The sequence below is a fragment of the Salarias fasciatus genome, chromosome 6, assembly GCF_902148845.1.
Source record: "Salarias fasciatus chromosome 6, fSalaFa1.1, whole genome shotgun sequence".
Taxonomy (NCBI): Eukaryota; Metazoa; Chordata; class Actinopteri; order Blenniiformes; family Blenniidae; genus Salarias; species Salarias fasciatus.
In genome coordinates, this window is record NC_043750.1 from 14120935 (window position 1) to 14139382 (window position 18448).

The window sequence follows — 18448 nt, forward strand, 5'->3', positions numbered from 1 at the left end:
ACTTCCATAGGAGTGCCGTAAAGCAGGTTTGTTCTCGCGAGATTTACTCGGGCCTGATCCTCTGAATGTGGCAAATGCTGCTTTCGGGCCACAGACACCGGGGGAGGGGAGGTTTATCCCGACAGGGATTCTGCTTCAAATTGTAACTTTTTTGCTGCAGTCATGCCAACCAGTCACACTTTGCCTTCCACCTCAGTGAACTTGAATCTGGAGTCATCATTTAAGAGAAGTGTCGGCTCCAATGGGAGTTTCTTCCCAATCAGATCAGACACCCCCGCCCACAACTCTAACCCAAAACCTTTGTGCATCAGAAACCCCCTCAGGACATCCCCTCCAAAAACTGTGCTCTTGCCCTTCTTGGACGATATCTCCTCTAAACTCGGGTCCTCTACCAGTAGATGTCAAAGTGTTGAAGATCTGAGTCTTGTTGTAGTGGCCTGTGGCCTTCTTTGGGGACTTGAAGCAGGGCTCCAGAACAGCTATCGTTATCATTATTGATGATGGGGTTCCATCCAGATCCAAGCTGCTCCTGGTCTTGTCGTCCCCACCATAGAGAACATTCTTTATCTGCATTGGAGTGGGACAGCACCAGGACCAGCTTTGCAAGGGTGGCAAACTTCTGAAACAGACTTAGCCCCATCACCTGTCCTGCCACTAAACAAAGTCTCACAATGGACATTTCAGCGCGAGTAACTGGGTACATGGCATGATAGCGTGAGAATCCGATCTAATGTGTCAATGTGTGAGAGCTGCCACCATGTATTCTTCATATTTATTGTGTAAAATATGTCTGCTCATGCGCAGGGACTCACTGACAGGCAGCATAGAGCACTTGCAAATGAATGGACCTTAAATCCACAGCCACAATCAAATATAGTTACAGAGGTGATTCAGTCTGTTTTGGCCCATTGTGGTTCTCAGTTTGACGTTCACAGATCCCGCTTTTGAGACTGAGCACTCCCCACCGAATGTGGTTTTCGTGGCGAATCAAGTTTTTAACACGTGAACCTTTCTGGTAGTATTAATAATTCCTCTTGAAAGTGGTTACACTGCTTTGACTCACTAAGCTCACTTAGTATGGCAACAAAGAGGTCACAGGTCAAATTGCCTAGGAGATTTTATTTCAGAGGAGAAACAAATTCAAACAACCATAACAACACTTTTCAGTTAACAGCAGGGTTTCAAGACTTCACAACACACGCCGACGTTTTTGTCTAATTCATTTGTCAGACCACACCTTTCTTAGGACACCACTCTCTTCTATAACACAGCAGTGGCAAAACAGTTTCTCCAGCTGAGGTTAACATCCTGCTGCTGACGTGTTGATATTTAATGAGTTGGAAAACCCACAACAGTAGTAAAAGTCCCCATTTTGGGGCTACAGGAGTACAGTGTCACAAACTCAACACACTGATTTTATATAGCGTTCATGATCAACTGACTGTCCATTTCAACAAACCAGATAAAACCTGACATTTTACAACAATAGTCTTGCCCTGCAAATGTGTTGCTTTGGATTGAAACCACAGCAAGGTATGTTATTGTAGCTTTTTCAAACTTGGAGCCTCCCAATTATTAGTCTGTTGGGGTGAAGCAGTCACCTGTTTCACCCGGCGTTACAGCTCACTGGTAGTATGGACACTTTCTGCAGTGACAGCGATTGCGAATATCTGTTTAAGAGAGCTGTCAAACAAGTCAGATGGAGGAGTGTGCTCATGTTTTGTTTTAGTCACGGATGGTGAAGGTTATGCTGTATCGTCTTCTTTGCGTTTCAGTGAGCGGCGGACGCTTACGGCTGGCTCTGGATGTGCCTGCGCAGCTCCTGGGCTTTGTCCCTCAGGTCGGGTCTGCTGTCGGACTGCAGTGTCGACAGAGAGCGCTGCAGCTGCTCCCGGCTCTTCACAGATATGCAATCCCACTGCTCGCTCTCTGCTCAGTTCACACATTGGACAAATAACACATCAGTGAACGGCAAACAAGATATGCTGTGCACATACAAGGGGAAAATAAGATGAAACTTGAGATCTGAAAATCTGCAGCCACATCTGCTAACGTCAAATCACACTTTATAACATGTGAAAATATATTTGTATTGGAGAGAAAGTGATGTTGGACACCGTCAGTAAACCTTTCGGATCAAAACAATGATTTTCGACTGGAACAGGAAAAGGATTCAAAGGAAGGATGACAAACATTCAGATGACAAGTCAGCAGAGACACTCACCTCCTGTTCTCTTAACGATCAAATCAACAACCGACAAGGCCTCCGTCCGCACTGAGGAGTAACTTTTGTTTTCTGAGTACAAACAGCAAAAATACGGAAGTTAAATATCTGTGGATAATACCGTCATTCAAACTACTTGAACATTGCAGAGCTCTTACCTAAAGGGAAAGTGAGGGCAGCACAGGATTCTGTGAGGATCTGTGACAACGTATTGACATCCTCACTGTCCTTCTCCAGCAGCAACAACCTACAAAGACCAAAATCAAAAAAATGTGACGGTTTCATTTTTATGTAAGAGATAATAGTAATGATTTGGCGATTCGCGTTCTCACCCTTGAAAGTATGCCTTCATGGACTGCAACACGGCCAGCTGAACTTTCCAGGTGCTCAGCTTGAGCTTCTCACACATCAGGCTGCACACCACCACCTGGAAACGAGCTGCAGCCAGACAACGTGTTCACGTCACGCGACGAAGCAACAACTGCATTTTGGGGAGTGTCGTAGCATTTTCACACTGAAACTCATAAACTCACAGGAGATATGCTGAGTAAACACACACACTAGAACACTTTCAATATGAATCAATCAGTGTACAGTTTACAAAGTGATATCAGCTGTATCCGTTTTGCGGGAGCTTACCCTGCGTCTGTAGGTTTCTGGGCCAAGTCTTTCCAAGAGTGTCGAAAGCACACAACACAGCTTCAGTCTGCAGCTCTCTCTCCTTCACGTCTCCGTCATCGTCGTCATCGTCCAGCGATCGCGGGGATGCTGCGCCGCTCTCCGGACAGCTCTGTCGGGTAATTGCGAGGACAAGCTAAGCACAGATTTTGAAATGCACCGATACCCGACACAGAGTGGAGACATCAGCTGATGGGACGTCACCTTCTTAATGAGCGGGAACAGGATCTCTGCCATGTCGCCGAAACGGTCTTCCTGACTGCTGTGGAGCACGTCTCCAGCGCAACGCAGCGCGGCCATTTTGTAGACCAAACTTTCCTTGCGACATTCCTTCAGCACGACCTCCAAAACCTCGGAGATGGTGGGCTGGCCACTACAGGGCTTCTGAAGCTCCGCACTTAAGAGTGGAAGGACAAAAAAAAAAAAAACGTCAACTGGAAGAAAGTGATGGTCAAATTAAACTTGGTGTGCAAATGTGCAGTGCGCCTCACCTGCATTTAGAGACAACTGACCCGATGGCCTTCAACAGCTCCTCCTGAACAAACAATAAGATATGAAAGCACAGTTCAGTTGCCAAAATCCTTCATCCCGAATACTTTGTGCTTGTTGGTTGTACAGGAAATCATTACCTTTCCAGCCCAGGTGCGTCCGGCGAGTCCCTGCATCAAAGCCGTCAGTATCAAACCAAGGTGTGGCGCCACCAACGAGCCCGTCTGTTCTTTGGCGACAGTTGCCATGGCGGCTGCACCCTGAGCCTTCATCTTCCAGGACTGGGACTGCAGTGCTTTCTGTGTGATGGCGATCAGCTCGGTCATGTAGAGTCTGATGCCCCCGAAGCTTCCTGATATCAAGAAAATGTTAACAGAGACAGAAGAGCAGGTGATCTTAGAAAGTTTTGTGACGGCCATCTTCACACGTTACTATGGACTTATACATTCCCGTTACTTCTGCTCGACTAGTGTTGCTCACCTGGAACATTTTCCTGCCACACTTCAGTAAACAGTGTGGCATCATGGCTCTCTCCTTTCTCCTCTTCAGGACCTGGAGCCTGATGCATGCCCAAGAACGCCAGCGGCAGAGCCACTCCTGCATGGCCTTTCAGCACATCGGGGCTGTAGTGGCTGATGGCGTGCAAGGTCATTGCACACGACGACTTGTACACAGGTTCTGAAAGAGAGACAGTGACCAGTGGAACGTCTCTATTAAGTCAAGGCAAACTTCTGTGACTTTCGGCACTTCATTAAGACAGACTGTCGTGTAGAGTCTCACCCTCTTTTTCCAAGTACCAGGTGTTGAGCTTCAGTAGTAGTTTTTCTACGCTGCTGTCTTTTGCTGTCTGAAAAGGAAGATAATCATCATGAAATGAACGCTCAAAATCTCAATTAATGCGATTACTATCATAAAGTTAGGATGAATATTAGTGCTTACTCTGACTAAATGTCCTAAAGCGAAGGCAAATGCCTTTTGTACAACAGTGCTTCTGTCATGAACACCATTCAGCAGGGCACTCATCAGTTTACCTAGGGGGAAAAAAAAAAGATACCATTTCTGTCTGTGGTTCCAACACCGCGGGGAAATGAAGTGAGGTGAGATGAAAGCTTGTGCTGTACCTGAGTATGGGGTGAGGTCTTGGGGACACTGCACAGTGAGGGAAACGATTACACTGGCACAGCCACCCTGTGAAGGAGAGTCAGAACTGGACGGTGAACTCAAACGGCAAAAATAAATATGGAAAACCTCACTGAATTGGTTTGTGATATAAGGATATTTGCGATACCTTTGTGCCCAGGCCGACGCCACTTTTGAGCAGCTCACAGAGCCGCGGGACCAGCTCTCCGAGCACAGAAACGTCAAGGTGCTGCAGACACTGAGAACAAGGACAAGGACATTCTTTGAAAACACGTCACTGACTTCCTATAATGTTTTGGAAAGTAAAAAATAACTCACTAATTCTGGTGACCGAAGCTAAAAACACTGAAGTATAAAAATATAGTCTTACCATGTTAACAGTCTCCATCATGGGAGAGGATTTGGCAGCACTCAGCCTGGCAGCATCCATGGCACTCTGCAGAAGGAAAAAAAACAAACAACCTGTGTCACTGTGAAGTCTGACACAAGATCAGTTTACAGCCACTGGCCTGAATACCGACGGCTGACATCACCTTTTCCTGCTCTGTGGCTCTGAGACTGAGGTAGTTTAGGACCTGAGGCTCCAGAGTGCTGAGAGCCTCCAGCAAGGCAGGGATCAAACGGGAAGCGTGAGGCTTTAGTCTGGCACCGGCTGTCTTACTGATCTTCACCAAGGTCTGGATACTGACGGGTGAAACGACAGGTTGAAGGATAAAAACAGACAACCGGAGAGTCCACACAGTTATTGTGGTGAGTCTTTCTTTTAGAAAAACAATGCAGCATATTCCTCCTACACCGAGGTAGTTCTAGAAATCCTTTTTTTTTTTTTTTAATTGACAAACAAAACCACAAACACAAAGTCGTGTTCCAACAAGCACACCTAGATACCTCGTCACTGGTAAAATGATTGTAATATTGAGGCAACTTGTGCTATCAGTCAGTTACTTTAAAAACAACTAAAGAGATTGTTATACAAACAGAACAATCCTGGGAAAGAACATACCTGAGTGATCGGACTTCTGAGACGTTACTAACGATGCCTTTTTCCAGTAGGGTAGGTAATATCACCGCCACAGTTCTCTGGGCTCCAGAACCTGAAGACTCACACATACGAGTGCACACCTGCACAAAAACACAGGGTACTTGCTACTTGGACAGGCACACAGCAGATACAGCTGAAGCAGTGTTGCAACAAACTTCCTTACCTTACTCAGTGTTTTCAGAGTCAAGTCTGCAGCCTTCCTCACAGACTCCTAAAATCATAAAGTCAAAACATTTAAACTCATTGTAAGTCTTATATAATTTGTAACAGTCATACTTGAATAAAACCTGCTGTTTAATCAATATGGGCTGGGCATTTTTGAAATCACCACCCTGGTGGAAAAAAAGCAACACTGATTGTTGGCTTCTCACCTTAATGTCATCAAGGACTCTGAATAGTGTCTCCCATATTTCTGCCAGGTGATCGATAAGGTCGTCAGCCTGACGACCGCGAATCAGATCGTTCAATGCCAGACAGCTGAAAGAAAGGATAATTTGTCAAAAAAAAAAAAAAAACTCAACAGCTCACACAGTTTAACAACCACAAATATATTCAGTCATCACACTGAAGAACATTCAAGTTCTGTTGTAACTACAACAGTTACTGTAAATGGAATGGTTCCCAGCCATTAAAGAAGACCTCAGGAGAAATGTGGAATAAAATCTAATTGCTTTTGTATCTTATTATGCCAGGAAACCTAACAGCCAACCCTACACAGCAGAGGAAGTGGACCTCTTTAAAAGCCAGTCATTAAAAAGAGGTGAATGCAGGCAGACATTTCCACCAAGGACAAATGGACTTCAGAAGTGAGCAAAAAGTACAGCAAGAAGCAACTGACCCACACTGTCAAGTCTTTAAGATTTATACAAAATATATTACAATAAGTTAAGCATACTTTAAAATGTAACAGTACTTATATTAAGATGCTGGTTTTGAGCATTTAAGTAGCCACTCAAACAGTGAATACTCATTCTAAATTGACACTGGTTTTATGCTTCGTGAAGACATTCCTGCTATACCTGGACTCGCGCACTCTCCACGTAGGACTAGTCAAGTTCGAAATGACATCCTGCAGGATCTCCTTCAGATATTTGTCCACCTAGGTGAGATCCAAACAGACACATTTTAAAAACAATTTCCAGATTTATCTTACTGCATACGTACACAAAATCTATGCAAAACCCCCTACCAGGGTCTTATCGGTGACTAGGGCATCCCAGATGCTGGTCATGGCCTGGCGGATGCTCAGGTTGGGGTCAAACTGGTAGCGATACAGACGAGGCACTAACTGGGGCAAGAAGGGAGCCAGCTGCTCCCCGGCTTTGGCCGCGATCATGTGGAAACCGAAAGCTGCGCCCTGAGAGGAGGAAAGAAGATTCAAAATTATTTTTGTCAGTGCGGAAGGTCATGCAGTCATAAAGGGACACGTGTCATGGATGTGAAAGTGGTTCAGTTTGAGCAGAATACCTTGCGTGAGTTCCACATGGCATGGTGATTGGCAAGGTTCATGAATTTGTACACAAGGTCTGGTTGGTTCAGGTCGCTGGCCAATGAGCAGAGCTCCTTGTATGTGGACAGGCCGTGGCTGCAATGAATCGTCAGTAAAGGTCAGTCACTTAGCAGAATCCACGTAAATGTCCTAAAATTTCAGCATTTTCTCGACAAGAAACAAAAACGAAAACCCCAGAGTGATGACGGTGACATGACTTACCCGTCAGGAGTTTTCCCTAAACCTTCTCCTTGGAAGACTTCTGTGTCATCTGAAACCGCGTGTTTCACTCTGCAAAGATAAACAAGTATTTAACTTTATCCTCTGCGGCAACGATGTCCGGCATTCGTCACTCTCCTACGTTATTAAACCATTCGCTCACCGTTTGCCTGTCATGAGTGTTTCCACCAGAGTGGACACCAGTTCCTGCTGGTCACCTTCCCCTCCCATCTCGTACACGAGGCCGAGGCCTTTAGATGCCACATCCTGACTCAACTCTACAAGGAACAGACGGGATGAAGAAGAAGCATGAATGTTCGTTGGCCTCGCAACAACAATGCAAGGAAAAAAGTTGATACACTGCAGTGAAATGTCATCTTACCATCTGGATCTGAGAGAACAGAGATAAATGCTACTTGAATCTCCTTTAAATGAGACTGTAACGGACAAAAGAAGGGATTGAAAGAAAAAAAAATCATTAAACATCAAACAAAAGTGATTCAACAAACAACAAAGGAGTTTTGAATTCTCTGTGACACAACTAAAAGACATTATTTCTTGGTAATAAGGTCAGCAAATGTTACTCAGCAACATAACAATAAACTTTATCCACATAATACTTCAGTTGCCACTAATTAGACACTGCGATTTATCAGTTGTGGGACTAATGGAGGTTTGTCTGACCTATTCTAATTACTCCTCCACATTCAGTTTTACCCGATACGCACCTTGATTTCTTTGTGATTGCTGAGTTTTTTGACCAGAGAGAGCAGCCAGATGCAGGCCGCCTGCCGGACGTGGGGGTTCTGGCTGGGTATGTACTTGGACAGCACGGCGTTGAGGACCCAAGGAACCACATCATTATTCTTCACATCTGACAAAATGAGCAGTGTGGTTTTTTTAGTATTCATATCTTCTCTTTTAAGCTGGCTTGTAAAGGTGCGTAATTAAGTGCATGACTCATCCATGTAAATATATTCTCAAGGACGTCAATTTTATACACATTTCTTTCCAAAAGGTTTTGCAACAGTGAGGCCAATCACTTAATTTCTCATCAATGAATTAAGCAACAAATGACAAACAGGTAAAGCAATGAAACCAGCAGGTGACATTAAAACCACTGTATGGGCTGAACATAAGATCATAGAACAACTATTAGTGGAATCACCAACAACCTCCAGAGTGCAGGAACAAAAGCATCACAACCTCCTGTTCAGAGAAGACTTCATGATCAAAAATACAGGAGCTTCACCAGAAGATTCAAACCATGAATTAACAAGAACAAGAAGTTCAGCCTGGAATTTGCCAAAACCTACAAAGTTAAGCCTCAGTAAATCTGGGACAAAGTTTTAAAGACTGATGAGATAACCATTAATTTATACTGATGTGATCGACAGGTTTAACTTCCGCGAAAGAAAGGATCTACTCGTGATCCCAAATATACGAGCTCTTTTGTGAAAAACAGTCGTAGCTTGTGCTTGCATGGCTTCTTCTAGGATGGGCTCATCAATATGTACTGGTGTGGACACGTTTTGTCTGTTATTTTGAAGAAAGTTGCAACCGAACTGATTGTGGATCCTTCGTCATTCATCGAGACAATGACCAAAAACACACGAGTAAAACCACAAAGGAGTTCCATCGGCGCTGGAGGCTTATATTATAAATTTACATTTGAAATCTATTTTTGCACACCAGACAAAAATGGTGAATTCAAACAAATATCGTATTATGGAACTGATGTAAAATGTCAGTAGTGAAAACTGCCATTGCGCACTTCACATTTGCGTCCAAATTATGTGACATTACTTAACCAATCAAATGCATTTGCATTACCCCAAAAGAAGACATGTGATTCATGAGCTTGCCCCAGATTTGTTTACTTCTAGAAATAAAAAAACATAAAAATAACCTTCCTGAAGGTACTCACTCTGCGGTGGACTGTACTGCTCTTCGGTACAGGTCCATGGGTCTCTGGCAGCTCCAGAGCTGGTTCCTATTGCAGCGCTGGTGATGGCTTCTCCAACTGTGAACTGCAGTTCCACCTGTTTGGCCTGGGAAAGTAAAAACCAGAGGGACGTCAAGAAAATACACACTCACCAATAAACCATAGCGTTCCTTTCAAAGAGCTGTTGTCACGAGCTACAATATGCAGCAGTAGTAGCGTCATTTTTTACCTGAGCTTACAAATGAATGTAAACTTCACAATTTCTCAAAAATATTTTCTACCTCCACAGAGTCCATGAGTCCCTGTAGCAGCTTTTTCTGGTGAGGGAAGTCTCCATCTCCCACTGGTAGGTAGCCCAAGGTCATAATCGACCGTTCCTTCATCTGGAAATGCGTTCAAGTAAAAGACCAAAACCATTTAACTCACAACTTCCAAGTATGAGTACGTGATGTGAACTGTGCTCTCCTCAACGTCACAGTACGACTTCCACGTCACCTTGGTGCTCTCCTTGCCCGAGGGGATCCGTGCCAGTAGGTTTTCCACGATGGAGTGTTTGGTGAAACCCTCGCCCTCAGGTGGGATCAGCAGGGGGCCGTTTCGCCCAATCTCTCCCAGAGCGATACAGGCTGCCACAGCCAGCAGCGCACTGCTGCTGTCCAGGAAGGAGCCTGAAGAGAACACACGCACACGGCTTGACTCGGTTACGCCCCAAAAAGTTAATTACTTTATTTTGTGTCAGAATAAAATCTGTATTACTGGCAAAAATTGTTTTATTAGAAGGTAAACATTATTTAAATCAAGATCCTAATGTAACATTCTAACTACCATTAAATACTGCCTGAAAAAGTCAAATACCAATTGTTTTGGTGGCCTGGGCGACGAGTTCGTCATCTTTCGGAGAGGTGATGCTCATTTGCTGCCCCATGCTTGTACGGCCATAAGCTTTCTTTTTACTCATGTTCCTTCCCACCATATAGCCGAGAGCCAGGATGGCACCATGCTGAGTCTCAGGACTCTGTGAATCAACAGAAACATTTTAGACATTCTGACACAATTAAAAACTGCTTGGGAAAAAAGAAAATATTGCTGTGAAGAGAGTAAAACTCATACATGGTTGTCTTTGGTGATTTTGACCAGGTTCTGCACAGCAGTCTGCAGCTCATTGCCAGTCATGGTGGAAACTACCAAAGCGTACAGCTGGGCTGCAAGTTCCCGCATGTCCTCCTTATTTGTGTTCATCAAACTCTGGAGAAAAGCATCCATGTGTCAGCAATGAACATGGATATTGAAATACCCATTAGAGTCCAGTTTCACAGCCTAACTTCACAGTGAATGCTCATTCAGTTGTGTTAACATTTGCCTTTATGTCAAACTGGAGACAACCTCACTACTTACTTTAATCCAGTCGATTTTACCAACAAATCTGGGAGCCAGCTTCTCGGGGCAGACAGATATCACCTCCAGTAAACAGTACATGACTGGGATTCCTGGTGAGAAATTACAATGTGCAATAAATAAAATGTACCTCAGAATTAAAATGTCTGTACTCATACACACAGCTCGATGAATCCACTTTTATTCTAACTTTTTTGCTAAGTTATACCTCCTACAGCAGAGAGCAGCTGTTGGAGAAGATCCATGTAGACGTGCACAGGATTTGCTTCAGAGCCCTTTGACACAGAGGGTGGAGAGTCAGACGACAGCAGTGAGTGAACGTAGCGGCCGATGGCAGGAGCGTCGTCTTGCATGTCCGACAAGCGCGTGGACATGGGTGTGGCTCCAGCACTGTGGGCTAGACACATCCTCAGGTATAGCATGATCTGGAAAAACAGGAGAAAACAAAACATATGATTGGGGCCTTGAGATGCATGTCTGTAAAAGCAGATATATTTGCTTATTAGAAAAAGTAGAGTCAATGTCCAGACATCAGTCTCACGAGTCAGGCCAAAAAGAAAAAGAAATTCAACATCGAGAATAATGGACTGGAATCGGTTTAACTTTACCTCTGCGAATGCAGACGGGTTGAAAGGAATTGTGGCGGTTCCGACAACGCACTTAACTGGAGTCTTAATCCTTTGAGCTGCCTAATGATGACAAGATTAAAGACAATAAAAATCCACAAGTTCCTCTAAGATCAAAGATCACATTGCAATCCATCTACTCATTGAAACCCATGTGCAGAACCTTACTTTCTCCTGGACATAGGCCACCATATCAGGAAAGGAAGGCATTGTCTTTGGTCCCTCTTTCTCGGAGCCCTTGGTAGAAAAGGCCCTCAGCACCCTCTGGGCCTCTCCAGACACCTCTTCCCTTCTGAAAACACACACGGCCAGCAGACTCATTAAAATGCTAATAGTGTAATGATGGCTGCAATTCTTAATCAAAGGAAGGACGATGACTGAGAACTTTATGGAACTTACGGGTCTCCGGCAGCGAGCAGCAGCAAGTATCTGGATGGCACGTGATCAGGGGCAAACACGGTGCTGGCAAACTTCATGGCAACCTGGCGTACCTGTACCTCGGGCTAACCCAAAACAAGAGCAGGACTGGTCTCATGTCACATTCTTAAACTTGTCAAAATGCAAAGCCGCCTTTCATTTAATGCACAGTCACCTTTGTGATGTACGCAGCTACCAGAGCCTCCATTAGGTTGAGCAGCGCCCCCTGAAGGTTAGCATAAGCTCCAACCATCATGGACAATGCCTCCTGAATGGCAAGACGGACATCAGGCTCCTCCTGCAGAAGACACCGTATTTTGCAATTATATTCCAAAGAAAGAAGTGTAAAAGATGGATTCTGTAAAGACGTGATGTTTTCAATTGAACAAAGTGAGATCTCTGGCATACCTTGCACATGGACTCGAAAAACTGCTGCACAAGTGCAATGTCCTTCGTGAACAGCTGTGGCATGCGACTAGAACAGAGAATAAATGAAATCACGGTGTTGTTGTATTTTTTACAGCAAACAATAGCTTGTAAGCAATAAATAGAGCTTTCAATTTCTCTACCTGGACAGCTTTCCAACCGCAGAGTAGGCGACACAAAGCAGCTTCGGATCCTGTGAAGGTAAAAGTCATTTATTAAAGGTTGTATAGAAGATCTCTATTACTAACAAAAATGAATTAAAGTTAAAAAATGGCGTTAAGCAGTAGCAGCCTTGTTTTTATCGTGATCAAAAAAAAAGAAAATAAACAATCAACTCTGGACGTTGTAAAACCAACATTACTTTAGTCAATCAATAACGAGGTAGCCTCGTTTTCTATTGGTTTTCTAACGTGTCAATCAACCTCTCTACATTTGTAGCGTAACTGTCACGCTCCTACGTCCTTTTCGTAACCCCCTCCCCTACGCGCTCCACCCATGCTAGGCTGTGCTGCTGCTATCAACACCTTTTCACCTGTAGACTTGAGACAATTGCCACAAACAATGTATGTTTTCATCTTAAAACAAGACTTGTATGAAAAAGTCCGGAGAGTGAGAGGAGGAAGGGGGGGTTTGTTTACGCCTGCATGCTGCAGCACACACACAGATCAGCTGTGAGCTCCGAGCGTCTGCTCCAGTCATGCAGCTCCACACAAACCTCCCCCGTCCTCCTCTGATCCACCCGAGAGCAGGGACGACTCAGGTACAGGATTTGGCGCAAGTGCAGGATTTTACTCATATTGGCTGTGTTTTGTGTTGTTCAAAAGGACACGTTGGTAGCTATGTGTTAGCGCTATGATGCTAAGTTGCTACATGCTACTTTCTGCGTAAGGAGGAGGCGTTCTTCCATAGAGAGCAGGGGGGGAGGGGGTGTGGGTCACACATGCGCAGCATTTCAAAAAGGACTAACTGTCACTGGATTTCTCTCTCCATGGAAAATCCTCTATACAACCTTTAAGATCCAATGAAACAGACGTATGAGGGAAAAAAAGCTTCTAGTTTACCTCTTTGTACTCATTGATGAGCTTGGTAAGACCGTTAAGGAGCATTAGTCCCAAAGGTTTATTTGTGTCAGGGCATCTGAAAAAGAAGAACAACATTCTCAAAATGCGCACTGAATGAAAGGAAATACATTTCTTGGCTGCCTGGAGCAATGATGAAACGTAAAAGTCTTACACCATGCAGATGTGGTGCACAAACTGTAAGGTCAGGGACAGCAGTTTGTTGTTGGTGTTGGCTCCAAACAGGCCGTCATACACAACCTTGACAGAGGAGCAAACAGGTGAGAATGGCTGTACACCTCATTGGATGTTAGGTTATTGCTGTTGCTTGTTATAATATTTATAGACATCACAGACTTTCATGCTGTGGTTTCACAGGATCAGCTCAGCCGACTGCATGTGGGATTTAATCAGTTTCACGCCTCTGTATAAGATAGACTTTGAACTTGATAATGGTTTGCGTTTCCCCCAGTGCTATAAAATATCTAGATGCGCAAATAAAATGTAGCCATGACGAGGGGATCTTACCTGGATATTAGCAGGAAAACACTCTGCAGCCAGGCGTGACCGTAGGAGATGTGGGAGGATCTTCAGTTTGACTCTTGTGCTCACTGGCTCGTGTTTTAGCTCCTGCTTCACACTGCCACCCTATTAAAAATCACACATAACAGAATATAATAATACAAAATAATATAATTATATAATATAATAATATAATTATAATATAATACAAAACCATACAGAATCAATTTAAGACTAATTAAATGCTAATCTTACAAACCTTTGTTTTGAGAGGAACATCTCCAAGGTACACCTTGAACATCTTGTTGATGATTAGAGGATTGTTCCAGTCAATGATGCTGGGAAATAAGAACAACAAGACTTTGTGTAAAAATATAAATAAGTATAAATGTTTACCTCACAGACATCCATTTATCAACCTGTCACAATTTGAAAACTAGAGGGAAAAAATAGGTACAGCTCTTCAACCTCATCAGATTTACTGAATAAACTGGCTATTATTCTAAAAATTTATGACTGAAATTTGAGTGGATGAGCATAAGACGGCATGAACTACCAACCTCTGTTTGCTCCTCAGCTCCAGGTCGGCTGCAGTGGCCACGCTGTGCCTCGTGTCACTGGATGCCACCACCAGGTGCACCACCGTCTCTACTTCTGGGACCTGCTTTGCCTCAATGAACTTCACTATGCCCAGCTTACACTGTAGAAACAAAGCCCGGGACAAGAAGTGAGACAATGATGCTAAAGACTCACACAACACTAACATGACCGTCGACGTTTAGCTCAAACCACTGGGAGTGTTGAGAAAGAACAAGGGCTCAAACAGAAACTGCAAATTGGTTTGAAAAGCCATGAAGGGACGGCCGCGAGACGACTGAGGATTGAGAATGAAACTTTAGAGGCACCTCATTTGAAAACTTGACAAGAAGTCAAGCTTTGGTAAGACGATCAGTGTCAGAAACTATGAAAACATCTGTTACAGATATGATTTTAAAGCGTGCTAAAGGTGTGCAAAAAGCCTCAAGTGTATTATGTTTTCAAAGCGATTTGAAACGCATGGAAATGAACAGAAATAGAAATGCAAAATGGCATCACAACTAATACTTCAGAAAACTTAAAGACCCTTCTGATATACCTGTTCCAGCTGCTCAGCGTTCCACTGGGATTCTCCGATCACCCTCTTGGCGGCATACACGCTCATCCCAGGGGGAGGCTGGGGGAGACCTTGACCACTTGCTGTCACTGTCCCGTCACCTGAGCCTCCCTGAGAAGAGGACGGAGCCGGGCGGGTCGGCGATTCGTTCAGCACAAACCTGGAAGAGCGAAGCAAAGAAATACTTACATTCTGATTTCACTGGAGGGAAGTCATAAAGACCCCTCAGTCAAATAATACTCAAAGCACACAGCAAGGACCGTACCCATAAGGCATCAGCAAGACATCCAACATGAATTCCAGCAACAGGTGCACCGTCTTCGGCCGCTCCGTGAGGTTAAACGGAGACGCGATCTTGGAGGTGTCGGCAGGATACTTCATGTGGTAAAGTGCAGGAATCAACAAATGCATCAAACTGGAACATAAAGAAGAGACGGAAGTTACAATCCATTCAGGAGGAAATGGCATCAGTTGAAATAAGAGGAATTAAGTAATGGACGTTTCAATCAAACAATAACTCGCCTTTCCAGAAAAGGCCTACTTGTCTTCATCTAGTGTTGGTGTAACAAGCATGTGTCCATTCACCTGTCCTGCTGAGGCTGGGGCTTTCCTTCCATGGCAGTGAGGAGAGTCGGGGCCAGCTCACACTGTTTGCCCACCTCCAGTCGAGGGTATCCCATTTTGATGTAGATGATGGTGAAATTCTGAAAATACAAAATAATTGTTACTCACAGAACCAGATCAATTAAATGAATGAGCGTGACCACATAAACATCTACAACATTCTACAGCCAGAAATCAAAATAAATTCAGCTGATCTGGTAGACGTTAAGACAGGATTTTGTCATTTCTACTTGATGTTTTGGACTAATAGATATTCTTACCGTCACAAAGGAGGCTGCTGCCGGGTCTTGGTACTGTACCAACAAAGTTTCCACTGGAAGCTGGATTTTGGGTCGGCTTTTTATCCTCTTATTCAAGTGGACCAATAGCTCCATGACCTAGCAGATGAGGTGTGGTGTGATGAGAAGTTAGACGAAAAAGAAGCACAGACATTCACTGACAAACAGAAAGAGCTCAATGTACATCCTGGCAGGGAAAAAGAACTGAATCTGTAACAAAATCATGAAATTGTATTTTTAGGCTTCACTTAATCTCTTTAGGCACACAGATAAGCAAACGCCCTTCTTACTTTCTTCCGCACGCCCTCCTGAACGCTGGACAGCTTGAGGAGAACTGGGGGCAGGAACTTGGAGATAATATCCTGCAGTTGTTCATCTGTCTCTGCATGGCCCAGGCGGAGGAACACCCGTTCCAGTTGATCTGTCAGAAAAGAACCAACACCCTCATCAGCTGCACTGAAAGCTTTTATCATTTCACAACCCTGTCATTGATGAGTCTCCCCCCAGCAGTGTGACAGTATCTCACCCACTGCGACCACATGCACAGGCGGCGTGAGCGACCTTCAGCCGCACAGAGAGGGAGAACAACACCTCAAACAGACCCGATTGCCTGCATGTGGCTGTAGTTTGGCTGATAAACTGGTCCTGTCAGCTGCTGTGTTGGTGCAACCATCAGCCAGCCCTGCCTCTTTTCTCCTGGCATGGCTCACCAGCCAGCTAGCAGCACCTGACCGGGACTGCACACACGCATTTAACCCCGTCTCCGTTAAAACCCCGGCTTTTAACTAACCGTGACACCACGCGCAGTTTGTTCCAATCACACTAAATATTCGAGCTGTAAATAGACGCAGGCAAAGTTTGCTGGCATTTTGAGGCTACGTGATACTTTCATTTCGACCATGACTGGGCAAACGGCCTCCTGACGTTAGCTTCCTAAGCTAGCTCTGTAGCTGAGTAGCTAGCTGCCTCTTTTAAGAGGGTATTAAACGGGGAAAAAACGCGTTTTTATTCCCTCGAAAACATCACAGCTTTCAGGGTGGATAAGGTCTGTTTTCAGATCTGTTTTTGACAACGGTATACGCAACGCTTAGCGAGAAAGGGATCGTTAATAAGGCAGAAAGAAACTTACTGAGTTCATCCTGGGCAGCCATGTTTGCAGAGGAGTCATCAGCGACCCTCCCAGTTTACCGAGAGTCACTGCAGGCTGCACTGCCACTCCTCAGCAAGCCTCTCCTCCTCCAAAAACACGCACGGCACTTCTCAGCAAGCCTCTCCTCCAACAGCCACATGCACGCCGTCCACCAACCAGCACCAGCAGCACAGGGAGCTGTAGCACGTGATGCGCGACAGCCATTGAACAAACCCAAATCAAGTTTTCTTCAAGCTTAGTTTTGTTTGCAGAGACTATTCTTTCATAGTGTAAAGAGGGTGTGTGTAATCTCTTCATTTTCAATCAGCCAAATTGGTTCCAGTGGAGTTTTGCATGTTCTCTTGCATGTTCACAGTCACAATCAGTGATTGAATCTCAGTTTGACCTGTCCAGTAACCAGTAAGATGTGATCATGTCTATCTGTTCACCCATCCTACCTTGGATACACCTGGAGGGGTTGGCAGTCCATAACAGGAAACACAGCAATTTAGGCTCATATGCATGTTTATAGACTGTGTGAGGAAACCAGAGTACCTGCACACATGAGAACATGCAAACTCCACAGAGAAAAGCTTGGCCAGTGTTTCAACCCTGACTATCTCGCTGTAAAGTGACAACGCTAACCACGGTTCCACCCTGCAGAGTGGATGAATATGAGTTAAACTGTTCTGAAACATCAGCTCCTGCAGTGTTGTCAGAAGGATGTTGAACAGAATACAAATCGGCTTCAGCAGGGCACAATTTAGTATTGTCATTTTTAATTTATTATCAAATTCGTTTCATTTTAACAGTCAGGAAAATATAGAAATCAAAGACATAATAAATCCTAGCCTTTCTGTTCACATTATCTTAAGTATAAATGTTAATTAAAGTTATTTTATCGAAATGAAGTAAGAAAATCTAAAATGAAATTTTACTGTACCCCACAGAACCACTGCAGGGAGAATTAATTATCCATGGAAAATATATAATTTGCACTTGATGTGGTTACTTTGATTAGTTTGAGAACAAACTAAGACACACAGATTTATGGAAAGACGTGTGCCTTAGTTATTTTGGGATAAAGAAAAAAAATGGTTTTGTTCTGCTGTGCAGATTTAATGGATGAAATGAAAGGTGAGGGACAACAGATTTTTATATACAAATCCTGATGGCAACAGTGATAAAACATATTAACAGTGTCAAGATTTCATCAAAGCATTAAATTATCAAATATGTCATGAATCTATTGAGACAGTTTAAAAAGAGTGAACTTGCATAGCATCCGTCTCCATACATACATGCATTGTTCTCTACATCAGGGTATTGGGGATCACTAGTTTAACCCAAGGCAAACACTCATTGACAAGCAGCCACTCACACATTTGTACCTACAGACATTTAAAAATCAACGTCTCAGCAAAAGAGAATGATTGTAGAACATACAAAAATCCTGTGCAAGGTGAGAGTACAGCCAGTTAGGTTCTATTATAAATTTTACAATGTGGCCACTGTGGCTCACTTGGCAGATCAGTTTATGTTCCAATCCTCGTATTGGTGGTTTGATCTCCTATCTCACTCTCTCCATGTATTC

At 44.0% G+C, this 18448-nt stretch overlaps 1 protein-coding gene across 1 annotated transcript; it reads right to left on the bottom strand.

Annotated features, from left to right (window-relative positions):
* Positions 1 to 1099: 1099 nt before the first annotated feature.
* On the bottom strand, positions 1100 to 16935 carry ecpas (Ecm29 proteasome adaptor and scaffold). The gene is made up of 49 exons (XM_030093147.1): positions 16855 to 16935; positions 16016 to 16146; positions 15708 to 15824; positions 15409 to 15527; positions 15089 to 15238; positions 14806 to 14983; positions 14231 to 14370; positions 13930 to 14008; positions 13677 to 13796; positions 13324 to 13409; positions 13152 to 13227; positions 12234 to 12283; positions 12073 to 12139; positions 11840 to 11962; positions 11647 to 11750; positions 11416 to 11539; positions 11230 to 11310; positions 10830 to 11046; positions 10622 to 10713; positions 10337 to 10471; positions 10082 to 10241; positions 9722 to 9894; positions 9508 to 9609; positions 9209 to 9332; positions 8010 to 8155; positions 7664 to 7718; positions 7445 to 7559; positions 7285 to 7353; positions 7041 to 7158; positions 6763 to 6930; positions 6593 to 6672; positions 5945 to 6050; positions 5737 to 5784; positions 5535 to 5653; positions 5065 to 5215; positions 4902 to 4967; positions 4680 to 4769; positions 4513 to 4579; positions 4331 to 4422; positions 4172 to 4238; positions 3872 to 4069; positions 3532 to 3743; positions 3394 to 3437; positions 3107 to 3299; positions 2864 to 3014; positions 2557 to 2662; positions 2383 to 2471; positions 2225 to 2296; positions 1100 to 1929 (listed from the first exon to the last, which is right to left on the bottom strand). Exons 1-49 carry the CDS (start codon positions 16874 to 16876, stop codon positions 1790 to 1792), a joined length of 5532 nt encoding a protein of 1843 aa, XP_029949007.1. The 5' UTR covers positions 16877 to 16935; the 3' UTR covers positions 1100 to 1789.
* Between the last annotated feature and the right edge of the window lie 1513 nt (positions 16936 to 18448).